General features: G+C 44.5%; 1 protein-coding gene across 6 annotated transcripts; it reads right to left on the bottom strand.

Annotated features, from left to right (window-relative positions):
- Window positions 1-19: 19 nt before the first annotated feature.
- Window positions 20-21,276, bottom strand: LOC112561633 (dual specificity tyrosine-phosphorylation-regulated kinase 4-like). 6 transcript variants are annotated; one of them, XM_025234215.1, is made up of 15 exons: window positions 20,745-21,276; window positions 19,856-19,942; window positions 19,439-19,646; window positions 13,097-13,252; window positions 10,803-11,070; window positions 10,327-10,490; window positions 7,388-7,524; window positions 6,544-6,684; window positions 5,898-6,036; window positions 5,618-5,699; window positions 5,004-5,237; window positions 4,224-4,353; window positions 3,679-3,902; window positions 3,332-3,457; window positions 20-2,581 (listed from the first exon to the last, which is right to left on the bottom strand). In XM_025234215.1, the coding sequence occupies exons 3-15, from the start codon at window positions 19,619-19,621 to the stop codon at window positions 2,397-2,399; spliced, it is 2,169 nt and encodes a 722-aa protein (XP_025090000.1). In that variant the 5' UTR covers window positions 19,622-19,646; window positions 19,856-19,942; window positions 20,745-21,276; the 3' UTR covers window positions 20-2,396. The 6 variants fall into 6 exon arrangements, with proteins under 6 accessions (XP_025090000.1, XP_025089998.1, XP_025090002.1 ...); XM_025234213.1 differs by having other exon boundaries at window positions 20,749-21,276; XM_025234217.1 differs by having other exon boundaries at window positions 3,341-3,457; window positions 20,749-21,276.
- Window positions 21,277-23,106: the final 1,830 nt, after the last annotated feature.

Here is a 23,106-nt window from a genome sequence, read left to right as displayed (position 1 = left end):
ATAATAAGCGAAGAACGGCTGTTTGCCTGAAAGAAAATCATTTTTCAAAACGCCTGACATTATATATCTATATAAAAACATAAATATGTTTATGGCAGAATAGGCATATACACCGAAGTAATTAAGACTCTGATAGTTTTCTTTTTTCTTCCCACTAATCCACGGGTCGCTGCCACTTTTCCTTTTTGCTTTGGGGCAGTAACATGCGCACATTTGTTTTAGTTTTGGTTTTTTTGCCAGATCCACCCGAGAGAAGAGAAAACCAAGCAAAGACACACGGGTTCTCGAGCACTGCCCTGCGGCATCCTTCAGCTGCATTGCTGTTTGTGTTTTGAGAACGAGATCTTCGTCGATAAACAGAATGGCCAGTGACTGAGATCTGGACTCGTAAATACAACGACGTCCTCTCACAACGCCTTCCTGTTTGTGTTACTTGGACATATCGGGTAGAAACCTAGCGGGATTCTAGAGCTGCAGGGTTCACAGAAAACATACGTTTCAAGCATTGATACTATTGTCGGAGGACAGATCTTTCCCAAAACGAAACAAAGGCCCCCTGAGTTAATCGTTATGTACAATAATACTGTTGCAAAAAATAGACCAGCTTCTCTTCAGCAACACAGTAGTGGAGTAACAGTGATTATTATCCGGCGACAGTATTGCTCCAGTCACATAGGTGTAGCAGCACTGTAAATTAATAACTTTTCATGAAGATACCTGCAAGGGCTCAAAGATGTGAAATAAAGCACACTGCCAACCACGATGGGAAAGGCTTTTTGTCCACAGCAGCAGTGAGCACTGTCCGCGAAACAGAAGAGGAAACATGGTGCACACCTGTGATTCGGGAAATGACGGACTGTAACACACACATTTCCCTGAGAATCCGTGAAAATTGGAAACAAAGTTGTTTTTTTTTTAATTCTCCCGATGACTGCGGCACGCCGGGTGTCAGGAGATGACTTAGTAAGCAAGGAGGAGAAGGAGTTTGTACGTTTTTCTTGAAGGATGCATACAACTGACTCCAGGCATGCAGAACAGCCGCATCATATGAAACGCTCCTGTGCGATGTGTGCGTAAGGACAAATAACCACGCCTTGAAAAAAAAGTGTACTGGAATAAAAGGAGGAAATGGAATCATCTTGTAAGGACGGTCGCTTCAAGCTGCCTTATCTTTTTTGAATGCGGCGTTCTAGCGATGTCGACAGGCATGCCAAGGCAGGAGGAAATGCAGACAAGGAGTACTGGTTCCATAGACATGTTAACCTCCTGTATGTCTTGAGAAGACTTCCTGGCTCGGAAGACAGCGGAGGCCTAATTAATGAAGCGAGGCCGAAGTCCGACTCTGTGCTCTGCTGGCTGAAAAAACAACAACAAACAAACCCCGTAACATAAAACGGGCATTGCGTGTTCTCACTTCTCGGACTTCAGCAACAGGGAAACTGCTGTGCTGCACACCTTTTGTTACGATCTTCAGTCAACGACACGGAATTTCTTGCACACTCGTAGTCCCGGACTTTGGCATAGTCCCGCTTCGTGCATTAGGCCCTTGGACAGATTTTTGAAAAGTTCAGTTCTCATTCTCGAGACGAAGTACGTGTCCAAAAGTTTAGTAAACAGATCCCAGAAGAGACAACATCTTTGATGCAAAGTTCTTAACCAGGATTATTAAGATGATGTGCGCTAACAGAATGATGTGTCAGGCACAGCACGGAAAAGTTGTTGCAAATCTCCGTGGCAGGAGGCAATAGTGCACGGAGATAATTCATTGTTCGGGAAGGATGCTGAGCGCAAAACAGGGAGTGTTTATTCTACGTGGCGCAGTTTCTTGGCAGGTAATGAGCAGGCAATGATGAAGAAAACGGCGAGAGCAATAGCAAGGCTCCGTGGAGACCAAAAGACGAAGAAGGAGAAAAACTACGGATGCAGAGCCGTGAAGGACCCCACGGGATACGCAAATTTCCTGGTTGTTGCTGAACAAAAGCAGTCCCTAACAGATGCTGTCAGTAGAGTGTGGTGGAATTCTGTGACCACCACCTCGGCCCTCACCAACATGTTACCGAGCTGTTGAAGATGTTGCATGACTGCAGGTATCAAATCTTCTCAGACAGCACACAGTATTTCCACAGCATAATTATTGCAGAGCTAATGACTTGCAACATAAAAATGTCCATTTCTTGTTCTATATCGGCATGTTGAACTCAGACACCTCTTGCGTGGTGATTATAAACGACTGACAAAAAGTAACTTTTTCTTCATTCCGACGAGAAACAAACAATCATTTTGAGGAACGCATGCGAAAAAAAGTAGGTGTGTGCCAGTGCGCAAGCACAAAATGCCGTTCTTTTCGATTAATCCTCAGCGAGCAGCCAGACACTGCTGTAGATATGTAGAGTATGTCACTTGAAGATTGGCGGGAAAAAAGTGTCCACTTCACCACTGGCACCCTCTGCTTCCTGGCTCTGAAAGTCTACACCCGACTTGCCATCAGCACCGCCAGCCGGGTTAAGCTCATCTATCTGATCCACCACAGGCTGCGCAGTCTCCGAGAGTTTTTTACCTCCTTTGTCACTGGCGCCTGCATCTGAAATCACGAGAGAGAAAAAACCAGGCTGCTTTAGTTTATTTTACTCGGACACTTCTGATAATGTGTGTGTGTGTATGCGCTACATTAGAATATTTTTCAAGGGGCCTAAGTCACGTAGTGAGGGTAAGTCATCTCCCCGGCGGATGTTGCTTCTGAGACCGAATTTATGAAGCGATGGGAAAGGATGTCCTGGGGTAAAATAAAGTCATTTCCGCGAAGTCTGGGCACCTCTTCATAACTAAAGAGACCAGAAGCTTGTCTTTAACTTCCCTATTTTGCCCCGGGGACAACGACTTACCCTCGCTTTATAACTACGGCTCCAGGTGAAGTAATATGTACGTAACCAGAGAGCTGAAATAATAATAATTACAACGCAAAATTTGTAAAGCGCATACTCACACTCCTAAGAAGAATGCTCTTAGCGCTTAAGAACAAGAACGAAACATAGAGAGCATACGAGGGATAGGAAAACAAACAAAAGTAATAAAGAAGAATAAAATCAAATACAGAAAACGCGAAGAGGAACCAAATAACAACAACAAAAACTGAGAGTACAACATCATATTTCAGTTAACGCTTAGTAGCCTAGCGTCTACAACGATGTGAAATTTCGAGTGGCAGTTTGCTCTTCACTAAGTGATGTCTCCCCAGCCGACAAAGAAGTGCCTCGTTTAGACAGTAAATATCTCATCACTGTGACATCAACGGTTCCAATCAATGACCGACGTTCCAAGCCCCCTACAGTACCTGTCTCACCATCCTCAACAGTCTCAGCAGACGCTCCTACCGGTGGCTCCCTCTGGCGTAGTGTCTTGTAGTTGGCGCTCTTGCGCTCCTTCATGCTGACCTTCCAGTCATCGGATCTGAGTTTGTCTGGGACAACAGGAAAACCGTATTATCATTATCTTCACGGACTTGGTGACTTAACATTGTATATCACTTCACTAGCTGCTCTTAGCACATCTGCCTCACCAGAAACCATCCAAATCACTCCATACAGACCTGAAAAGGCTCAGGGGCGACCTTTACCTTGTAATAAAGAATGGAAAGAGGTTTATTAAAACCATTTGACAGCAGAAGGAAGAAATATTTACCTTTTCCTGGCAGCTGGGTGGGTGCTTTGAACGGGTCCACCTGTCCGGCCGCGCCGTACTGATGGTGGGGATGGCCGGGATGGAGGAATAAGGAGTCGGGAGACTGGGCTGACGACCGTTTGTTGAGGGCGCGTGAAACGCGGTCTCGCCGCGAACCCCATGCTTCCTTAATCCACTCGTGCTGCAGGGCTTCCTCGGGTGTCATGCGCAGGTTCGGATCCCACCTGCAGGCAAACCAAGTTTCCCTTGGGAGTCTCCATCCTCACATGTAGTGAAACAAGGGGAAAGGGGCGGTGAAAGTAAGTGGGTCGACTTGGGTAGAGCCACTTTTACAAATTAAAAGCCCATTTCTGGTGGTCGGGAAGGTGAGGTTTAAAAGGATTATACCATCCAACCTCGTTTGTATAGTGGTTACCTTATAAACGAAACGTTTATATGGCTTACCAAGAGGTTCTTAAACTACCCCCCTCGATTGCTCAGAGGCCTGATGATCGAAGCATTTAAATAACACGCTAAAACTTTGTGAGACGGACAGAAAAACTCACTCAAGGCAACGGCGCACAAAGTCAAGAAAGTTGGCGTCGCTAGTCTTGATGGCCTGCTGAAGGTCCTTGGAGGCCACTCTTCGCTTTTTGCCCTTGCTGTTCGTCAGACACCGCGGGTTACCTTTGGAATCTGCGTTGAGTAAATGCCTCACGTTCAGGGACTTTTTTCAAGTGTACCAGCATTTCTTCAATACTCTCAGTCGAAGACTTTTAAAAAATAAAAACCCTCAGCGAATTGCTTTACATGCAGCGACACAAAAGAACTATTATTGCACATGGAGTTCTTTTTAAGTTCTATTAAAAATAAAGCGCAGAAGAGTATGTTACCACAATTGCAGAAATACTTCGCACATAATACAAATCTTGTTTCACATTTCAAGGAAGCAGGGAGGCACAAACTGGTTACTCAAGGAAGCAAAAACTGGTTTATCAGATGCTCCCATCTGATGGCTACGCAAGAGTCTGTATAAAATTCGCATCTCTGCTGTGATTGCACATAAACTTCATTGTTGAAATGTAAGACTTAGGTCAACCATAGCATTAAAAAAAACTAATATTTTGAGTCTACACATTGCTCGTGTACTATATTTTGAGAAAAAGGGTATTTTTGGTCTGAGCAGCGAGTGCGTTCTATCTTGGTCGTGGTGAGGCGCCTTATAAAAACCCATTATTATTATTTTCAAATTTTCCCTCAAACAGCATCTTAGTATTAGCCATCAAAACGCGCGCGCAAGCACACACACACGTATCACACTTTTTTTAAAAAGCTGATTGTGTCACCGAAGAAAAGTCGACGCCTCGTGGCCTGGTCCAGAAGGGATGAAGGAGGCATTCCGAGTATCTCCATGATGCAGGCCAGTTGTTCCACTTCATTCTCGCCAGGGTACAGTGGGTATCCCGTGTACAGCTCTGCCAGGATGCATCCCAGGCTCCACATGTCAATGGGCATAGAGTAGGGCAGACCCAGAATCACCTCCGGTGAACGGTAGAAGCGACTCTGAATATAAGTGTACACTGCAAACACGACAAGTTCAGTCCTGTTATCATAACAACAAGTCGGACACGCGAGGGAGGGTCTATCGTGGTATACAGGCACTGGCATGCTCAAAATAAATGTGGCAGAACATCCAGGCGGTTGTGAAGATGATTTCGTAGGGATTGGGGGTGGGCCCTGTAAACACGATAAGCAGGTGAGCGCACAGAGGATATAGAAAATAAAACGTTGGAGGCATCCGCGTAACTCTCAGTGGCCATAAGTGACCATCATTGTAATGGGGCAAAGACTAGTTTTGTATCGCCGTTCTCATCATTAATCAGAAATATGAATACATAAGTCATGCACACATGCACGAACACATTCGCGCACACGCACGTACGTAAGTCCGCGTGATTACCTCGTTGATGCTCATAACAACTGGATCCAAAGTCAATGACCTTTATTGTACTCTGGCCCTTTTGTCGCAGCAAAATGTTTTCCTACAACGAAAGAGTAAACAACGATATCCAGGTGTGAAATTACATGGCTGATATAAACACAACGAAGACTGCGAACAGTAAAAGAAAAACTAATGATAAAAGTATAACTCCAAACTTGCGTTCACATACTCGCACACAGAATATAAAGCAGGAGACATTAAAAAGCGCAGATTTATTTCGGGGGTTGAGTTCACTCACAGGCTTAAGGTCGCAGTGGATAATTTTCTCTCGCTGAAGCAGCTTTAAGCATTGTAGCAGGGAGAAGGCGAAACGCCGGATGAGGGTGATGGTGAAGCCTTGAAAGTTGTTCTTCTTTATCAGCTCATACAAGTTTATCCTGCGTGTAGACAAGCGCGCAGGTGATTACATTGTTAATTTCTTACTCATTAATATTTGTATTTAGTATTTAAGAACTATAGTCAACACATTCTGACCACTACTTTAACGTCCAAGTATCATCGAATGTTTGACCATGTTTGGCAAAGTTGTGTGCTAAAGTACAAGAAACAAATGGTTTTGAGGCAAACGCTCGGGACGTCTTAGTCCAGACCTGTTCGCTAATACATTTGCCATACAATGATACTTCAGGACACTGAAGGAGGTTTGATGTTTCGGCGCTTTGCCCAGTTATGAACTGCCTTTAGCAACTCAAACATGTGATCAAAGCGGAAGAGACGAAAGGTCAGAAAAGGAGCACGATTGTAACCTTCTGTTTTTACAAATCAAATGTCATAGCAGTGAACGCTCCTTCCAAGGAGACATTGCTAAATGTTTTTCGTTCTTTAAAGGGTTCCCTGTGGGATCATGATTAGGTGGACCTCGCGTTTCTCATCACGTGACATACCCGAGGAGTTCAAAGGTGATGCACAGGTGACTGCGGAAGTAGAAGTACTCAATCATATGGATGATGTTAAACTGGTTGTCCTTGTCTTTGCGGCGAAGGGAGTCCAGAAGTTTCACCTCAACCAACGCCTGGTGGTGAAATCTGTCCAACCAGCCAGACAACATCAGCAAACGTAAGCAACGCCAACAAGTTCAGAAACAGAATACATCTTGCCAGGCACACTCGGGACCACAACTTGCTGACAGAGATGTAACATTTCTTGCTGGAGACACTCTTTCCATCACACGAGTACAGATACTAACATAAATCAGACAGCCAAATATGTAACAAGGTGGGTTTTTGTTTGTTTGTTTGTTTGTTTTCAACCCAGTTTACTGAAAACGCACCTCTTCCGTAAACATTACTCCTTGCACACAATGCTTTTTCACACCCTTTCCTTTTGCAATATCACGTTACCCTCAGTTCTTGTAATTTAGTTCCTCCTTGTGTTTTCTGTATTTGACTTTATTCTTCATTAGTACTGTTGTTTATTCTTTTATAGTTCATATGCTATTTGTTTGTTGTTCTGTGCCTTGGTGTTGTTCAAGTTTCGTTTTTGTTCTTTAGAGCTAAGAGCGTGCTCCTTAGGAGTGTGATTATGCGCTTTACAAATTTTGCATTTTCTTCTTCTTCCTCCTATTACTATTATTATTTTTTTATTTATTTACCTTTTTTTACACTGTGAGAGATCACTGTGTAAGAGGACTCAAGATCGGAGTTAGAAATAGGAGACTTGAGCAGGAAATTCAGAGACAGAAGGTTTATTGAAGAACTCATGCTAATACAGTTCAGAACGCTAGTGCACCTCTTTTTGTTGCGAATGATCTTCACTGCCACTAAGAGGTCAGTCTTATGGTCGTAACACTTGACCACTTGCCCGAAGGAACCTTTGCCCAGCACCTCCAGCACCTCATAACGGTATGCCAGGTGATCGTGCAGCACCTGCACAGTAAACACGCACACACACACACATTCCAATGACTGTCAGTCTCAAATTGGTCTGCTGAAAAACAAGTTCAGAAGCCGAAAGAACTGTTTGGTATTTGGGAGTGGCTGAGCTGGTAGATTTACACAATCACCGAGTTCCTCTATATAAAGTGTGCGTGCGCGTGCCCACTCATCCGTTTCGTCTTGTGTACACCTGCCTTCACATGCTCAGAATAATTGCTGTTTTCCTTCTCCACTTCAGGCTTGTTTTCAAAATTATTGTTGTTATCATCATCAGGTCTGATCACCAGAGTTTCCTGATCATTATCCCACTCGTGTGTTTCGCCCCCTTGCCGATGTTGCTGTGCGTTTATCAAGATCGCGGTCGTCTTCTTGTTGTTATTGTTTTCCGTCGCCATGACAGATAACTCTAACATTTCCTCTTGACGGAAATGTATGAAGACGCCTGTTAAGACTTCTCGGATGATTGCTAGAACCTGAATCCACTCTGCGGTCTACTCTACCCTCTACCCACCATTACCTGTCACTTCAGCAAACACTTCAGTGACTTGATGTTCCACGTGCGCCGTTTAATCCCTTCACGACGCCAACCACAAAACCAAACGTCAGACTAGTGCATGCACTCGACCTCTACGTGCATGTGTGCGCGCGTGTGCACGAACGAAGGAACGAAGGAACGAACAAACATACGAACGAACAAACGAAAGAACGAACAAACGAACGAAAGAACAAACGAACCAACCAACGAACCATCGAACGAACGAGCAATGCTGCCAAAGGGTCTTGGGAACTCGGTGGGTCTGTAGGTCTCAGCAAGATAAACATGCGTCCCATGCCCAATCATGCGGTCTCCAGGACTGCAGAAGTTTTTATTTAAAACAAAAACCAGATGCACTGGGTCACACACTGAAAATTGATTCGCTTACTGAAGACACGCCAGGGTGTCTTAAAGCTCCACATGCGTGACTGATAGTGTTACCAACTCATGCGGAACCCCCCCAAAAAAAAATCGACCACTTGGCTTATAGGGGAAGGCCAGCGGCCCTACCCGCTCCCTATTAACACACACACATACAGACACACACACATATACAGACACACGCACGAAGGCGCGCACACACACGCACGCACGCACGGACCCACGCATGGCAAACATTTGCAGGTCGATGATTGCCATTGACCTGTTGTGCTTTTTTGAGGGGTCACAATACAGACACAAGTATTAATCACATGAAACACAGATAACCTATCTACAGTGATTACAGTGATTGTAAAAGGATATTGCCACTTGTACCTATAAAGATGAGCATGATATATAATAAAAACACGTGCATTAGAAGTTCAAACAGGACTTTTTTTTAAATCTAACAATTGGAACCTAACTTCAAGCAGGACGTAGGCGACTTCACCGTTTATATTTCTGAAGTAATTGATCCCCTGCGTGGTAACACTGAGGCAACAAACAATTCAATGAGCACTAATGTTTTATGTACAACTGATCAACGCCTGAATGTTTAACGACCACTGCAGCGAGTGGTAAACACCGGAGGCGTACCACAGGAGGGAGGGAGCTGCGTGTGGGCGGTGGGGGTGGCTTTGGTCGGGAAAACAGGTGTAGGTGTCGGTCACATGCGTCGCAAGGGAGAGGTTCTCCACTAAAAATTGTTCCACCTTATTCTGTGATGATCTAGTATTAAAAATGTTTATTAAAATGGATTTCTATTCCTGAATATATGATTATTTTCAAGTTATTTTCATGTTTACAATCAATAATCCTTCCATTTTATCTCAACATATTTTTTGTAATTCAGCCATTTTTGACTATCCTGTGAAGTTTCCTATGATGTATCTCTATGTTATGCCATGTCAATGTCTATGTATGTCACTGACGGGTCATTCAATCATACTTTTATTCATTCGTCCCTTGACTGGTACCTGTCGTTGGAGAGCACGGCAGGCGACAGGGCCCGCACTTGAAGAGGAAGATGGGCGCCATCAAGTGTATAGCCCAGAGTTAAGTGCGTGCAATAATACTGTGTATTCTGAGTGAGCATCTCTTCCAGGTGATCACGTCATATACAGTTACAGCCCTTTATTCCCCGCAACAAAGCCGGACTTAAAACAATTTTATTTATAGACGCACAAACACAAATTGCACTCAACAGAATGTACAACACACGCATAAAACATGTCATACCATGAGACATCAGTCACTTATTTGTGGCTTGTTCGTCACACACTTAAAGACCAACCTGAATGGTTTGCGTTTTTACAGATATCGGTAGATGGATAAACTTCACTGTAAATTTCAGCCTCCAAAACCCATCCGTTACCTAATTATCCACTACGATTTCAATGAGCGCCGGTAACGATGTACTGCGTCACGTTAGTGCACCATTCACAAGGATGACAGCAGTTAACACCAATCAGAGAGAGAGAGAATGAGCCACAGTTCGGGTTATTCGGACGCTGACAGTCTGCAATTCTCGTGGTTCTGAAAAACTGCTACTTTAGCACGAGAAATACAGACTTTCAACGTCCAAATAATCGAACTGTCGCTCATTCTCTCTCTCTTATTGGTGTTGTGTTGACTGCAGACAATGCTGTGAATGGTGTACCAACGTGACGTAGCTCGTTGATCGAGGTGCGAATTGAAGAGGATAATTAATTAACCGATGGCTTTTGGAGATTGAATTTTACGTTAGTTTTATACCGCCTATATCTACTGATATCTGAAAAATCCCAAACCTTTCAGGTTGGTCTTTAACACGCTCTTCCAACAATGCAGCACCTCACCTTTATGTAGGAACCGCTGTCATCATCATAACCATTGTTGGAGGCAGCGCCGGGGGTAGCGTCGATCTTCTTGGCCTCCAGACCCAGGAAGTAGACCTCCGGAAAGTCCAAGATCTCCGTCTGCTCGTAAGCAGACATCTTGCCCCGGTACAGCCTGAGAGCATCTGTGTGTGAGAGAGAGAAACACGACAGACCAGGTGAGAACCAGATTTAAGGCCAAAGGTAAACTTTATGTCTTGAGATAGAGTAACGTCGGAGGCGAGGAAAATGGAAGAGAAAGAGAGAAAGAGAGAGAGAAAGAGAGAGAGAAAGAGAGAGAGAAAGAGAAAGAAAGAAAGCATGCGAGCGCGCGTGAGCACACGAAGGTTTCCCGTATTTTATCTTTGAAACTTGTCTGCTTATTCGTTCCGTTATAACGTGTAAGGCCCCAGCAATCAAGGGCATTAACCAGCCGTCCAGGAGGACGGCACACACACCTGAGGGAGTCACGTGGGATCGGTGGCTGTTGTCTTCTTTCCTGCTACGGTCGGAGTGGAGGCCGGAGGGCACCGCGGTGTAGGACGAAGAGCTGTGTATGCCGCTCGTGTTGGTGACGCTGTCGCTGGGGTGAAGATGCGGAAGGGTGGCCGCTCCTTGCAACTCGCCATGGTCCTGGTGATACTTGCCGTGGATGTGTCGTCCAGCGCCCTCCCCAGGGTTTAAATGCGGAAGCGTGGTCGATGTAGCTGTGGATAGCAGCTTGTTCTAAAAAGACAGAAAAGACATTTTAAGTTGGATAAAGAATGTCTTCCCCATCTTTTCTAGAGATGCAAGCGTACAAACATTACCATGCACAGAAAGGCATAAAACCAGCGGCATTAGAACATCCTTGCATTTTGTCCCCGCTCCCCCAATAATAATAAATAATAATAACAAACTTTATATGGTGCTCTTACAACTATTTGCTTAGAGTGCTTTACAGAAATGATATACAAAAGTAAATGGAATCACTAACAACCTTGCACCCATATACACAACAGGAAGACCCGCTCATGCACAAATCCATTACAGACACACGTTATGCACATTCATGGTCATTACAGGTTCGGAGTAAAATCGCTGTTCTGAAAATATCCGTCTTAAGTTTGGACTTAAAGGTGGTAAAAGAAGGTTGACGGCTAGTCTGTTCCAAGTTGACGTCACGACCAAGTACATCAAGGAGACTGGGTCGCTCGAAGGAAGAGTTACTTCACCTGACTTTGGACAACCAACGCGTTCATCGATTTCAGCGAGACAATCATGGTGATAAAAAAGTGAACCTGGGGTTTGTGCAACTTTTATTTGAGGTAACATGAACGAACAGACGAATCCCTGCCACAGAACTTTTGGCTGTGATACCCCCTTCCATCTCGGTGGCTTCAGTTTCTTTTTACCAGTCAGCCTCGACAAGAATATTACATGCTGTGCTTAGTTAAATTCTTAATGTAAATAGTGCTATGGTGGGATTTTGAGTTATAGTTTATGATTTAAAATAAATTGTTTAATATCTTAAATTTACAATTCAAAATACCCTCCGCTTACCCAGCCCTGTAATCAATATGTAATAAAAGTTATTGCCAATATTGCATCGCAGGGACAAGAGGTTTGCTCAGCAAGATGCCATGTTTGTCTAAGCTCAACTCTCGTGTAACCACGTGATTCCGTTGGGCAGTGCGAGAGGCGGGGTTACTACCAGTTATAATATAACTATATTATAGTCTTGACAGCGCTAATGTATCCCTGTGCGCATGTGTATCAGTAGAAAAGTGATGATGAAGGGGTGAGAGCATGAGTATATGAAGATGGAGGCGAGCATTGGAGCCAATTAGACACCCGAACGGTGCAGCAAACCTCCCCCAGTCGACCCACAGAGGGTTGAAGACGGCAAGGGAACGAGAAAGAGAGAAATGAAACAGGCACAGTCTTAAGAATCTGGCCCCGAGAAAGTTGAGATCTTTACTACTTCACTCCCTAACGACCAAAAGATTAGGGGGCTACCTTCTACCTCAGATCCACGTTTTGGACCTCTTCCTGGGCATGATGATATACTGACAGGACTGTGACAGGAATGCAAGTGGAATGGGCTTTAAACTCGTGTCGTCATGGAAGCTTCTCTCTTGGTGATCAAGGAACAAGGAAAGCAACAAGAGTTTCTGGTAGCAATATTTGGACCGACTGAGCGACATTGACTACATCAACATTGTACTTCGCTAAAGTCAGGGCTGCAAAAGGTCCCCGCGGACTTGAATGGCGGGGATTTGGTAGCGCGTTACGATTCGTTACACACAACTAAACGATCCGCTACCTTACGGTTGTTTGAGCAAACAGTCGAACCCATGCCGTTTACGATAGTTCACTTACTCGGGAACACGTTTCAGATGGCTTATTAATGGCTCTCCCGTCAAGCTCACTCCCCTACAGAAATAAGATAGTAACAACAATACCTTGTCGCTCTTTATTCTTACTGCGCACATGCAGCCTGACCCAGGAACACACTGACTGCCAATTTTTAGATGGGTGGAAATGTTTGATTTGACCAGCGTCTTGGCTAACAGTCATTTTGAGAATGTTCGAAAGAAGAAACTGCTGCATTTAAACGTGGCATACATTTTCCGAACCGTTATTACATCTTTAAATTGCCGTTTTATATGATGTCATGATTGAGTAAACTCCTCAAAAATTATGTCATCATCACCAACAGACAGAGGAAGAGAAGAAGGAGAAGAACAATTGCAAAGTGGCTTAGACTAACGTCTGTGATGTAGGCAAGGTGGTTTTGATGAAGGTGCTTGGGCTTTCCCGTTGAAGTTTGCTGTTTGCTGGAATTGTTGGCCCCTGCCTGGTTGCCGTAGAGACCCTCCACTGCGGCGACCCGCTGGGCCTTGTGTAGATTGCCGAAGGTTGAGCTCTGGGGATGAGAACAGTGATCACTTTAATAATCATACTCCCTGATGTGCTTTGAGAAGCCGATCTAGCTTGTGAGCTGTTGCATCGTACAATGCACTCTTAAAACCGTCCTTCAAGATACGTTAGAGAGGGATTCATGTAGAGGAGGAATGAGGAATCACTGGTTGGCAAACGTGAAGGAGTGGACTAGTCCTGCCATGCAGGACCTGCTGACCATAAGTGACCAACGCTCAAGACAGGCCTGAGTGATGAGTTTTGTCAGTCGTTATGTCTACCCAGATGTCACACACACACACACACACACTTATCACGCAGACAGCCTTCCTTAAGACAGGAATATCGTGTCAACAGTTTATTGTGTTTGAACGCACATTCCAACTAATCTGCGATAAAATAAATCAATGACAATACTTTCGTAACCCATAACATGTTTTATTTCGAAATATGCCATAAGAAATCCATCTGGAGAGATATCAGCTAGCTATCAGAAGTAATTGGTTCGACAGATGTGGTTTCTTATGGAAGCCGTACTTTGAACGACCGTTATAAAGACAGATGGTGCCATCAACGATGAAAACGATCTTAATATTTCGCCTAATTGTTTTTATCTCTTTTTCTCTCTCACCTTTTCCAGATCATTCCTTTCCTTACTATTTCCTTGTGTTTTCCAAGTGTTCAGAAGGAGTGTGTTCTGAGAGGAACGGGCCTTGAACTGTGTGAGTGACAAGAATGATTGTCTTGAATATCATGTTTGAAAATAATTATGCGTTAAAACAGAACCTCCCTATTCACTATTGAAAAAGGTTTATTCTTCTATCACAGGTTGCAGTGAGGATGGCCAGAGAAAAGGTCAACCTAGCAGCCGGGTACATGTAACCATATAAGGTGAGCCTTCGACTGACCACATGACCATGCTGAGTTTGGTCAGACTTGAGTGGTCAGTCGGTGGAGTGAGAGACCAGGGAACCCACGTCACCTCCCAAATTGCACATAAAACGGGGAAAAACGAGTAGAGCCTTCTTTTCGTTTTAGGCAGGGACTTTGCACCCTGGACACGAGACAAAAAGTTACACACTTTGATGGCATGTCAGATGGAATTGAGTTAGCTTGACTTTGGGATGGTTGATTTGTTGTTGACAGTAGATGCATTATAAAAGATTTGTACGTCTATAGCTGGGTTGTCTCACAATGACTGGGAAATCAGTCATCTGTACACTTATCTTCTGTCATCTGCACACTTGTCTTTCGCCTAGGGTGCACAACTACAACAACAAAGAACGCTTACAAATACAAAAAAATAAAAATAATAAAAATAAAAATAATATGAATGTGGTGCAAAGCCCCATTAAACATAATGCAGTCTGTGGGAGAAACACGAGAGGAGACAGTAAATCCCCTTCTACATCAACGAAATCCTTGCATTGTGAAAATCACAAAAGCGTCTAAGAATTTTGAAAAACCTCTGGAGGCTCTATAATTTGTTAGTGTGTTCTGTGTACTTGGAAGTGTATGTATAAGAAATGGTAGGTAAACAAGTAAATACAATAAAAGCAACTTTATGACTAGGGTCCTCCCAGCAATGTTCAGTCCCGGGAAATCTCGTGTGGTCTCGATGGTACGATTCATTCTGTCTCCCAATTTGTCCTCAATGTCGTTTATTTTGCATCACTTCTTCTGCATCTTGAAACATCTCTTCTTTTTCAAAACCCACATCAACATTTGGTGTCAACATTAAACTAAGAAAGACAGAAAGTTAGAGAGAGAGAAGCGAAGGAAGAAGTAAGAGCTCCACATACGGAAGACAGATATGTCTTGCGCTGTCAGAGTCGCTGGGTCCTGTAGTTATCGCTTTTTCCCGAGTCCCTTAACTACAATCTCGTAAACTCGGCTCTGTCAATGAATAATGAAGGTACAACCCCACCATCGCGTGGTTACCCTTTGGCCTGAGCTCGTCTTGACACGGCACCTCGGCATGGCCACCGACAGAACACATTTACTCTACCTCACCAACTAGTGCCAGACCTTCGCGCCCACCCATTCTGCATGCTAAGCTTCATCTACCGATTGAACCTACTGGCAAAGATGCGTACACAAAGCACCTACCCGAATTTTTGTTGTCTGTGGAGTCGTGGGTTCTACTTCCGGTAGTTTGAACTTCATCTCTGAAGCGGGTGTGTCTTTTGTCAGCACCAAAAATACCCTGCGTACCCCAGGGGCTTCAGGCCTCGGTCTCGGTCACATGACGTGAGCCGGTATGGGACGGCGACGTCTCACCTCCTCGCCCTGTCGCAGGCTGCAAGCTTGTTTGTTGTTGTCTTCGGTTCGGCTAGGTTGGAGGCAGCGTAGTTCAAGGTCGAAACGACCTCTCGAAGCGTGTCCCACACATGGAGGCAGCAGAAACACTAAGCCTCGAGTCATTAACTGTCGAAGGGTGCGCGCCCAGTCAGTGCGTCAGACAAAGTGCCGTGGCTCACATCCCTCCCTGCTCTCCCTCCCCCGACACACGTACGCCCTGCTCGTGACGTCCTGCACACGCTATGTTGCCACCTACCTGTAGAAGCAGAGCCTTGCCCAAAGAAATCGTTAATCAGCTAACGGTACCGTGTTAGTACCTGTCCTGATCATCTGGTTGCCGCTGCCAGGCAGACACCGGTCCCTTCGGGCCAAGACAATGTACTTCCAGCGCTCCTCGCCGTCATGGACTGGCAGTCTCAAATGCAACAGCGGGATCGCGTGAAGCCAGGTGTGGATAAGAATGTATAGGTTATATACGTCCGTCTTAAATTCAATGAGATGATTTAAGCAGGGAATGTAGAGGACTTCTTCGATATAATTACCATTGCTTACGATTTAATTTCTAGTACGATGTATGACGTAGATGCCAACTTTTGGAGTAGAATTGTGTTCAAAAATTAAATTTCTTATAACACATTCAGAGAGTGAATGAAAACGTTTGAAAAGGAGGGCACCGAGCCTGTGATGGACGCACCCGTGCGTAAATAATCCAAGTGTGACCAACAAAACAGACAAGAGGTGCTTGAACTAGGAAAGTAACGGGGATGTCCAACTGGCTCAAGACACTGCTGAGAGAAGTCGTCCTTCTCACAAGTCATCTCGCACTTTGAAAAGTCCTTTAATTGTGATATTTCTCGTAGCCGGCATCTGCAGTGCTCTTGGCACGACAGAACAACCTCACTTAGACAAAATCATGTCGAGGTCAGCTTATGCTCCTTTGACCGCACTGTAAAAAATCACACTAGAAGAAGCCCTGTGACCTTTGGTAATCACCACAAGCCAACACCGTGGCAGAGGGTGCACCGCAAATTTGTGACGATGGGTATCAGCGATCCTGTGGGTCTGGTCGTGCACCCAGACTTGCAAGTGGTGCCACCACGCAGCGGATCTGAACAGCGCAGAAGTCGCATGCACATATTGTCTCACGACGACGACGACGACCGCTGCAGCTCCACCACAAACACGGGCGGTGCGTGTCGGTCCTGGCGACGGAAGTCAGGAACCGATCGCTGAGGGGAGGCGGGGGTGGATCTCGCCAATGCACGCGCGTGCGCACGCGATTTGCTAGTCCTGGCGACGGGTGCGTGTGGTGTGGCCGTTAGTGACGGGTGGCCCTTACGTTTGTGCCACTTCACCTGGCAGCACCTGCCGGCTGGCGGCAATTATAGAAAATCAATAGCGAATCGTTGGGGGATGGGGAGAGGGGTGCAAAAGAGAAGTATGTGGTGGGGTTGGGGGCAGGCGTCGATGTCATCCAGTTTTGTTTCAAACAAACTAAAAAAAAAAAAAACCTCCACTCATGATAAGGAGAAACCAACACAACTATCCATAAAAGACTGCATCATCATCAGTATCAGCATCAGCAGCAATAATACATTTTGTGGTGTGTGTGTGCTCGCGCTATAGACTCTCATATACGTGATTTTTTTCGCCAAAAAAGTGCAGACAGGAAAGGTCGTGCTGTCTTCTGACACTCAGCACTTTCACATTGTAAGATTTTATCTGGAGTTGTTTGCAGGATGCTGTCAAGCAGACACAATGAGCTTCGATTACTAATTGCTTTCAGAGCTAAATAATGGCATAAAAAGAGCAGAACTGTAGGAGAATTTTCTTCTTCTTGAATTCCTTGTCGTTCAGCAATGGGATAACAGGCACAAATCGTCTGTAATCCCCCTGCTGGATTGAAAAAGGCATCCGAATAACAACTTGGTTGATCTTTTGAGAGATCACCTTTCGGGCTGAGAGAGATAACGAGGCGTTTCGGTCTTCAAGACTTTCCAATGTCAGCCAACGGACTGACGTCTGGCCTGATATAGTGGCCTGCACCTTACCTGATCATTGGAGCTAAGTTCTGAACAGCAGGGACTCTGTATGTGCAACATATACAATAATTCCCATTTTGTGTTAGAACTGAAATAAAACACACAAGTATGTACAGTCGCAATTAACGATTTTTAAACCAGCAATCTATGGCCCATCAGCCGATAAAACAACGTTCTCTCTCTCTCGCTCTTACACACACGCACAACTGTTAGACTGGATGGTGGTGGGATGGTGATTGCAATTTGCAGGCATGTAACTGACGTTGTTGACACTTTGTTTCATTCACAGACGCGGTTGCCGCCATTGGCGTGATTAATTCCCGACGCACTGAAGAGTATTACTAAAGTTTTGTTTTTCGTGTCCTCCCACTGTTTTTCGTTTTCGGAAGAGAACACAAAGCGATTCCCCCTTACCCCTCTCGCCACCCCTTGTCGAGAGGGAAGGTGGGAGCCACACCAGTGCACCAAACAAAAGCTCAACCAGAGGCGATCAAATGACCGGGACCTGACAGGTGAAATGAGTGCTACAGTGGGACTCTGTGAGTGAAAAGAACTCTACAGAACTGTCATGTAGGGACGGTCGGTACAATCTATGATAAATAAGTGGTTGATAGAGCTGGAGAGACAACTTTTGCCTTCCCTGATAAATCAGGTAGCCGGGTGTTGTTGGGCAGAAGTTTTCCAGTCATAGGACATGACGAACCGGCAGCCCTCCTGTTACCAAGTACGCAGCGCCGCCTCCAATAGACCGCATCCTAAGCCCAAGGGTATAGAAACCCCGGGAATAACGACTCAGCTAATTGGCCACATCGTGAAAAGACTTTTCTCGTACCCTGGTAAGCAAGAGCAGGACTGGTGCACAAAGAGGAAGGATTTCGGGGGAGATTGGTCGGAGCGACCGGCGACTAAACTCCCATCGTCGTGTGTGCTAGGTTGCCAGGGAACCAAACAGGAAATCCAGCCTCAGGTTTCTGGTAACCGACGAATTCCACGAAGAATTTCGCGCTCAAGAGAGAAGAATTCGTTTTCTTAGTAGAAGACATTAAATATCGTCTGAAAATGTCATAATCGATCACGATCCACAAACACACACGTGTAACTGCGTATTTTGTATTCGCACATACTTGCATAAGCACGCAAGCAGGCAGACCATACGTTAAGTCCTTCACAACAGCCTAAAGGACGAAATTTAGTTTGCCCAAGTTTCGCAAAGATTTTCTATGACGGGTTCCTTGTTGGCCAAACGTTCGTCCATGTTTGTCCGGTTAACAGGTGTGAACAGCTACCTTACCATCTCCAACCAAAAGACACTGCCTTTTATTTTGCTTATCATCTCACACACACAAAACAAATGTTGAAGTGTCTCGATTAGCACTCATGGCCTTTACAATCTAACAGATCTGAAGATGGCAATAAATCTAGCCCCCACTACTGTCTCTGTGTTTGACTCTATACACTGAGCGAGAAAACAATAACTTTTTATGAAGCACGGTCGCCACCCGAGTGGGCCACCAGGAACCCCTTCTTGCAATAGTGAAGCAATGCAAGCTGGTCTGGTTAGACCACGTGACCCGGCACGATACTAAGACCATGGACGTATATAGGTGGACTGATGTCTGTCTGCCGAGACTCTTGACCTCTTGCAAAGTTTTTTTTTTTTTTAATAGACAAAAGATCTACAAAATTATGCAGATAATCACCACGTAATTTCTCTTTCTATCAGAAGCTTGACTGTCACCGTTTTGTGATATAATAGTCACAGGTGATAAACATGGAGGCGGGGAGACAAGGGGACAGGACACGGATATTCAAAGACAGCTGCACTGGCAGACAGACAAACGACCACTCACCCACTGCAGCTGTTGTGACCGCACAATATCCCCACAGCCAGCGTACGACGGCCCACTCCCCGCGCCATTAGCAGCTGATGTTACCGATGTAGTTACTGTTGTTGTTGTTGATGTTGCTCCGGATACCGGTGGTACAATGCGCACGTGGATGAAGTGATGCTGTGAGGTACGGCGCTCCCTCATCGTCCTGTTTCTACCCGACCTACGACTGCGTCACAGAACAGGCAGCAAGTGATCAAAGCAACGGGGACAGCGTGACAAGCTGATCGTTTAAAAGACAACCTTCACTCAATAGCATAACTTAATTCATTCCTTGGTTCTTGGTTAGCTTTTTTAAACATAGTTTCTCTCTCGCGCGCTCTCTCTCTCTCTCACACACACAGAGTGAGAAAGACCGAGAAACAAGAGACAGCTCACCGTTTAATGCACCACAGATTAGATGATCAAGAATCTTCTGTAAGCTGAAATCATTTCAAGCCCTTGTTTTGCATTTGTGGGTGTCACCTGCAAATTATTCAGCATGATGGGCGCATAAGAGACAGAGAACTGTTCGACAACAAGACAGCATCGAAGTTTACGTCTTCTTCCTACAGAAAAGTCCTAGCGAGGTATGTTGTGACAGTGTTGTCCTCCCGGCATTCATACACCAACCACAAAAAGATAAGCGGCTATGTCAAGTAGGGAGCTAAATAGGTCTAGATCGAAACGCGCCCCCCAGCAGACTCGTTTGCTAGAAATTTAAGTCTGTGCCCTCCTGCACTTGTTTGATACGCAACTCTCAACCACTACTCTAGCCATCCCCCGCAACGCTGTTTATCGATGCATTCCGTGACGACTCTCGCTGTCTATTCTTTGTGAAGCTCGATGAAACTGTTCAAGAACTCTATGTCCCACACACGTGCAGGATCTTGGTGTGATATCTTGCCTTCATAGATTCAACTGTATACTATTATTTTGCTGTGCTCTTACTTGCATCAGCATTCACCAATATATATATAAAAGGAACCATATGTTATTTGTTCTTGATCTGGATTACTAAAAATGCCTTTCTAGTCAAACTCTTCCATCATTTCTAAACAGCAAATTGAATTGACAACACCAACGTGCAGTAAGATGTGCCAAAAATCTAGAGGTTGATCTCGATTTATTCTAACAATATTCCGTTGAAGGCAAGTGTTGATTTTCTAAACTTACAATGTTCGATCTCATATCAGTTAAGTTAGGCATAAACTGACGAAAGTTAAAGTTGATATAAATATGATATAATTAAAGTTAAATATAAATGATTGTAGCATGACATTGTTACCTACAAGAAGATAAAAAAGCGCAGCTAAAATTCCAGGTTTGCGATGTGGATCGCTGTGGCCATTTCTTCTTCGCGCCGCTTCCTCAGCTTGACATAGCGATCATTGGATCGAAGTTCCTGTAGTTCATCACCTGCAGTTTTTTGGGTTTTTTTCACCACTTGAAACTCGTGGACGGCTGTTTAGGTCTGCTGGACGTCGCCATGTGATTTCAAGAAAATCCAATGGGATGGCTTCACTTGATTTTCGTTATCCAATCAGAATAATGTACATTTGGGGCTAAAAGCCACAGATCTAGTTTCAGATGTAAACTTAACCGGACGACTCGGTTAATAATACCACTCCATCAAAATTGGCTACAAAAGAAATAGAAATGAACAGTAATAGGTGGTGGAAGTGAGTATCGGTTTTACCATAACTTTATTTTTGGCTAACGCAAGAACCTGAGATCTGTAGATTTCTGTAAGAACGAATCTCTGCGTACGGATGCCACGCCGCCATGTTTATCCAGTTCGTCGTTCAAAGGGAAGCAACTATACTTAACTTGTTGTCCTCCCGAGGTGCTTCCCTTGACAACAAATGCTGCTCCTGTCAAGAATTGTTGTCAGTCTCGCATAAAAACAATCCTTTAATGAGTGTGGACACTACTTCTTGTAGATCTTTCAGTCAACTGACCAAGAAGCTGCATGTGTGCGATTATGCATAAGGATCTATTCAAAATTTTACCGTAGCTAGCCTTTCGTCATTCATGAATCTAGAACGTTCATTGGTTTATGTGTTTGTTTCAGAGCATCATTTTTTAAAAACCCTTTTAAAATGTTACCCATGGTACAAAATTAAAGCTTCTACTGCGCTGAACATATTTTTGACATCGACATCGTTCCAGATTTCAGGGGATTCTCTATATATGTCATTGATTAGGCTTCCTCTCTGTGGGACACTGCCGCACTTCTAGTCTCTAGAGCAGACCTGGGCAAAGGCCGGCCCGCGGGCCGGATCCGGCCCGCCTCCTGTCTTTGACCGGCCCGCCCGCTGGCCCGCCCGCTGACCCGCCCGCCAGTATATATACTATATATACAGTATTGGGTAAAACTGAGTTAACTATATTAGTCCGGCCCTCTAAAACCATCCCAATTTCTCATGCGGCCCCTTGGGAAAATTAATTGCCCACCCCTGCTCTAGAGGTCCTGACACTAAAAAGCGGACTAAAATTCAACAAGTGTATGTTTGTCCTTAAAATATAGGTGAATTCCCCCCAACCACTTCAAAACACACACACACACACACACACACACACACACACACACACACACACTAATTTCTACCAAAATAATAAGAGGGTCATTCAAATGCATCATTCACATATACCAGGAATCGACTTATACAAGAGGATTGTGAAATTTTCAGGCTTTCTGTGGAATATCTAATAAACGGAATCCAGTCAACATCAGTTCAAAGCAGAACTTTTACAACATCTGTCTCAAAACCATTGATCGCTTACAGAGACTCCCACGCTAGCAATCAAACATCGAACAAGCACCATATGTTACTCATTCGATCATTAGTTTAAAAAATCCGGGTCATATATACATTATATGTATTCTAATTTTCCCTCTTGTTATCAATTCCTTAGTTTGTAGTAAAGTAGTGTTCAGTTGACTTTCCTTAGACCGAGAGTTAGACGTAAAAAAGCACCCCGGTAAATAAAGATTTTTTCATTTTGTTATGTACGTGTGTGTGTGAGAGATAAGATATGCGACTTTATTTGCAATTAGTAAGCAGGTGCATAAGGAAACAAGTACCACAAAGCACTTATGCACTTAAACTTGAACTCTGATTATCACCAATTGTCATTTTAACCTTCGTGGCTCATGTCAACATTTCTTCGCGTTCAACACATGTTAAGCATGACCTTCTCTTCTTCCTTCTACGGTGTCAGACATCAGACATCTTTGATCGCAAGGGGGGGGGGGGGATTGGTGTTTTACGCCTTGTCAGTAGCTAAGGCTATATTACGGCAAGCAGCCAGCCCTGTAAACAGATGCCACGTGCAGAGACGAGACGAGAAATGAACTCAGGGCAGCCAACCTTCACTGTATTGGTGACAGGCGCTAACCGTTGCGCCACCGGACCGCTCTTTGATCGCAAGATCGCTGCATATAGTTGTATCACATGAGGTTGAATATTACTTTTACATGAGTGCTCAGCGAAGGAGATACAGTCAAGATAATTAGTATTTAGTATTCTGTTTATTAAAGAAATACCTTCGACAAATGAAACATCAGTTTAAATGCACACGCAATCAATGTTTCAATCAGCCTTGTGCCCTAGTCAGGCAATGATCGATCCTCATCGATCTAGAAA

Source organism: Pomacea canaliculata, linkage group LG4 (assembly GCF_003073045.1).
Source record: "Pomacea canaliculata isolate SZHN2017 linkage group LG4, ASM307304v1, whole genome shotgun sequence".
In the NCBI taxonomy this organism is placed as follows: domain Eukaryota; kingdom Metazoa; phylum Mollusca; class Gastropoda; order Architaenioglossa; family Ampullariidae; genus Pomacea; species Pomacea canaliculata.
The sequence above is the reverse complement of the archived record's forward strand: the minus strand, read 5'-3'. Positions and strand labels throughout refer to the sequence as shown.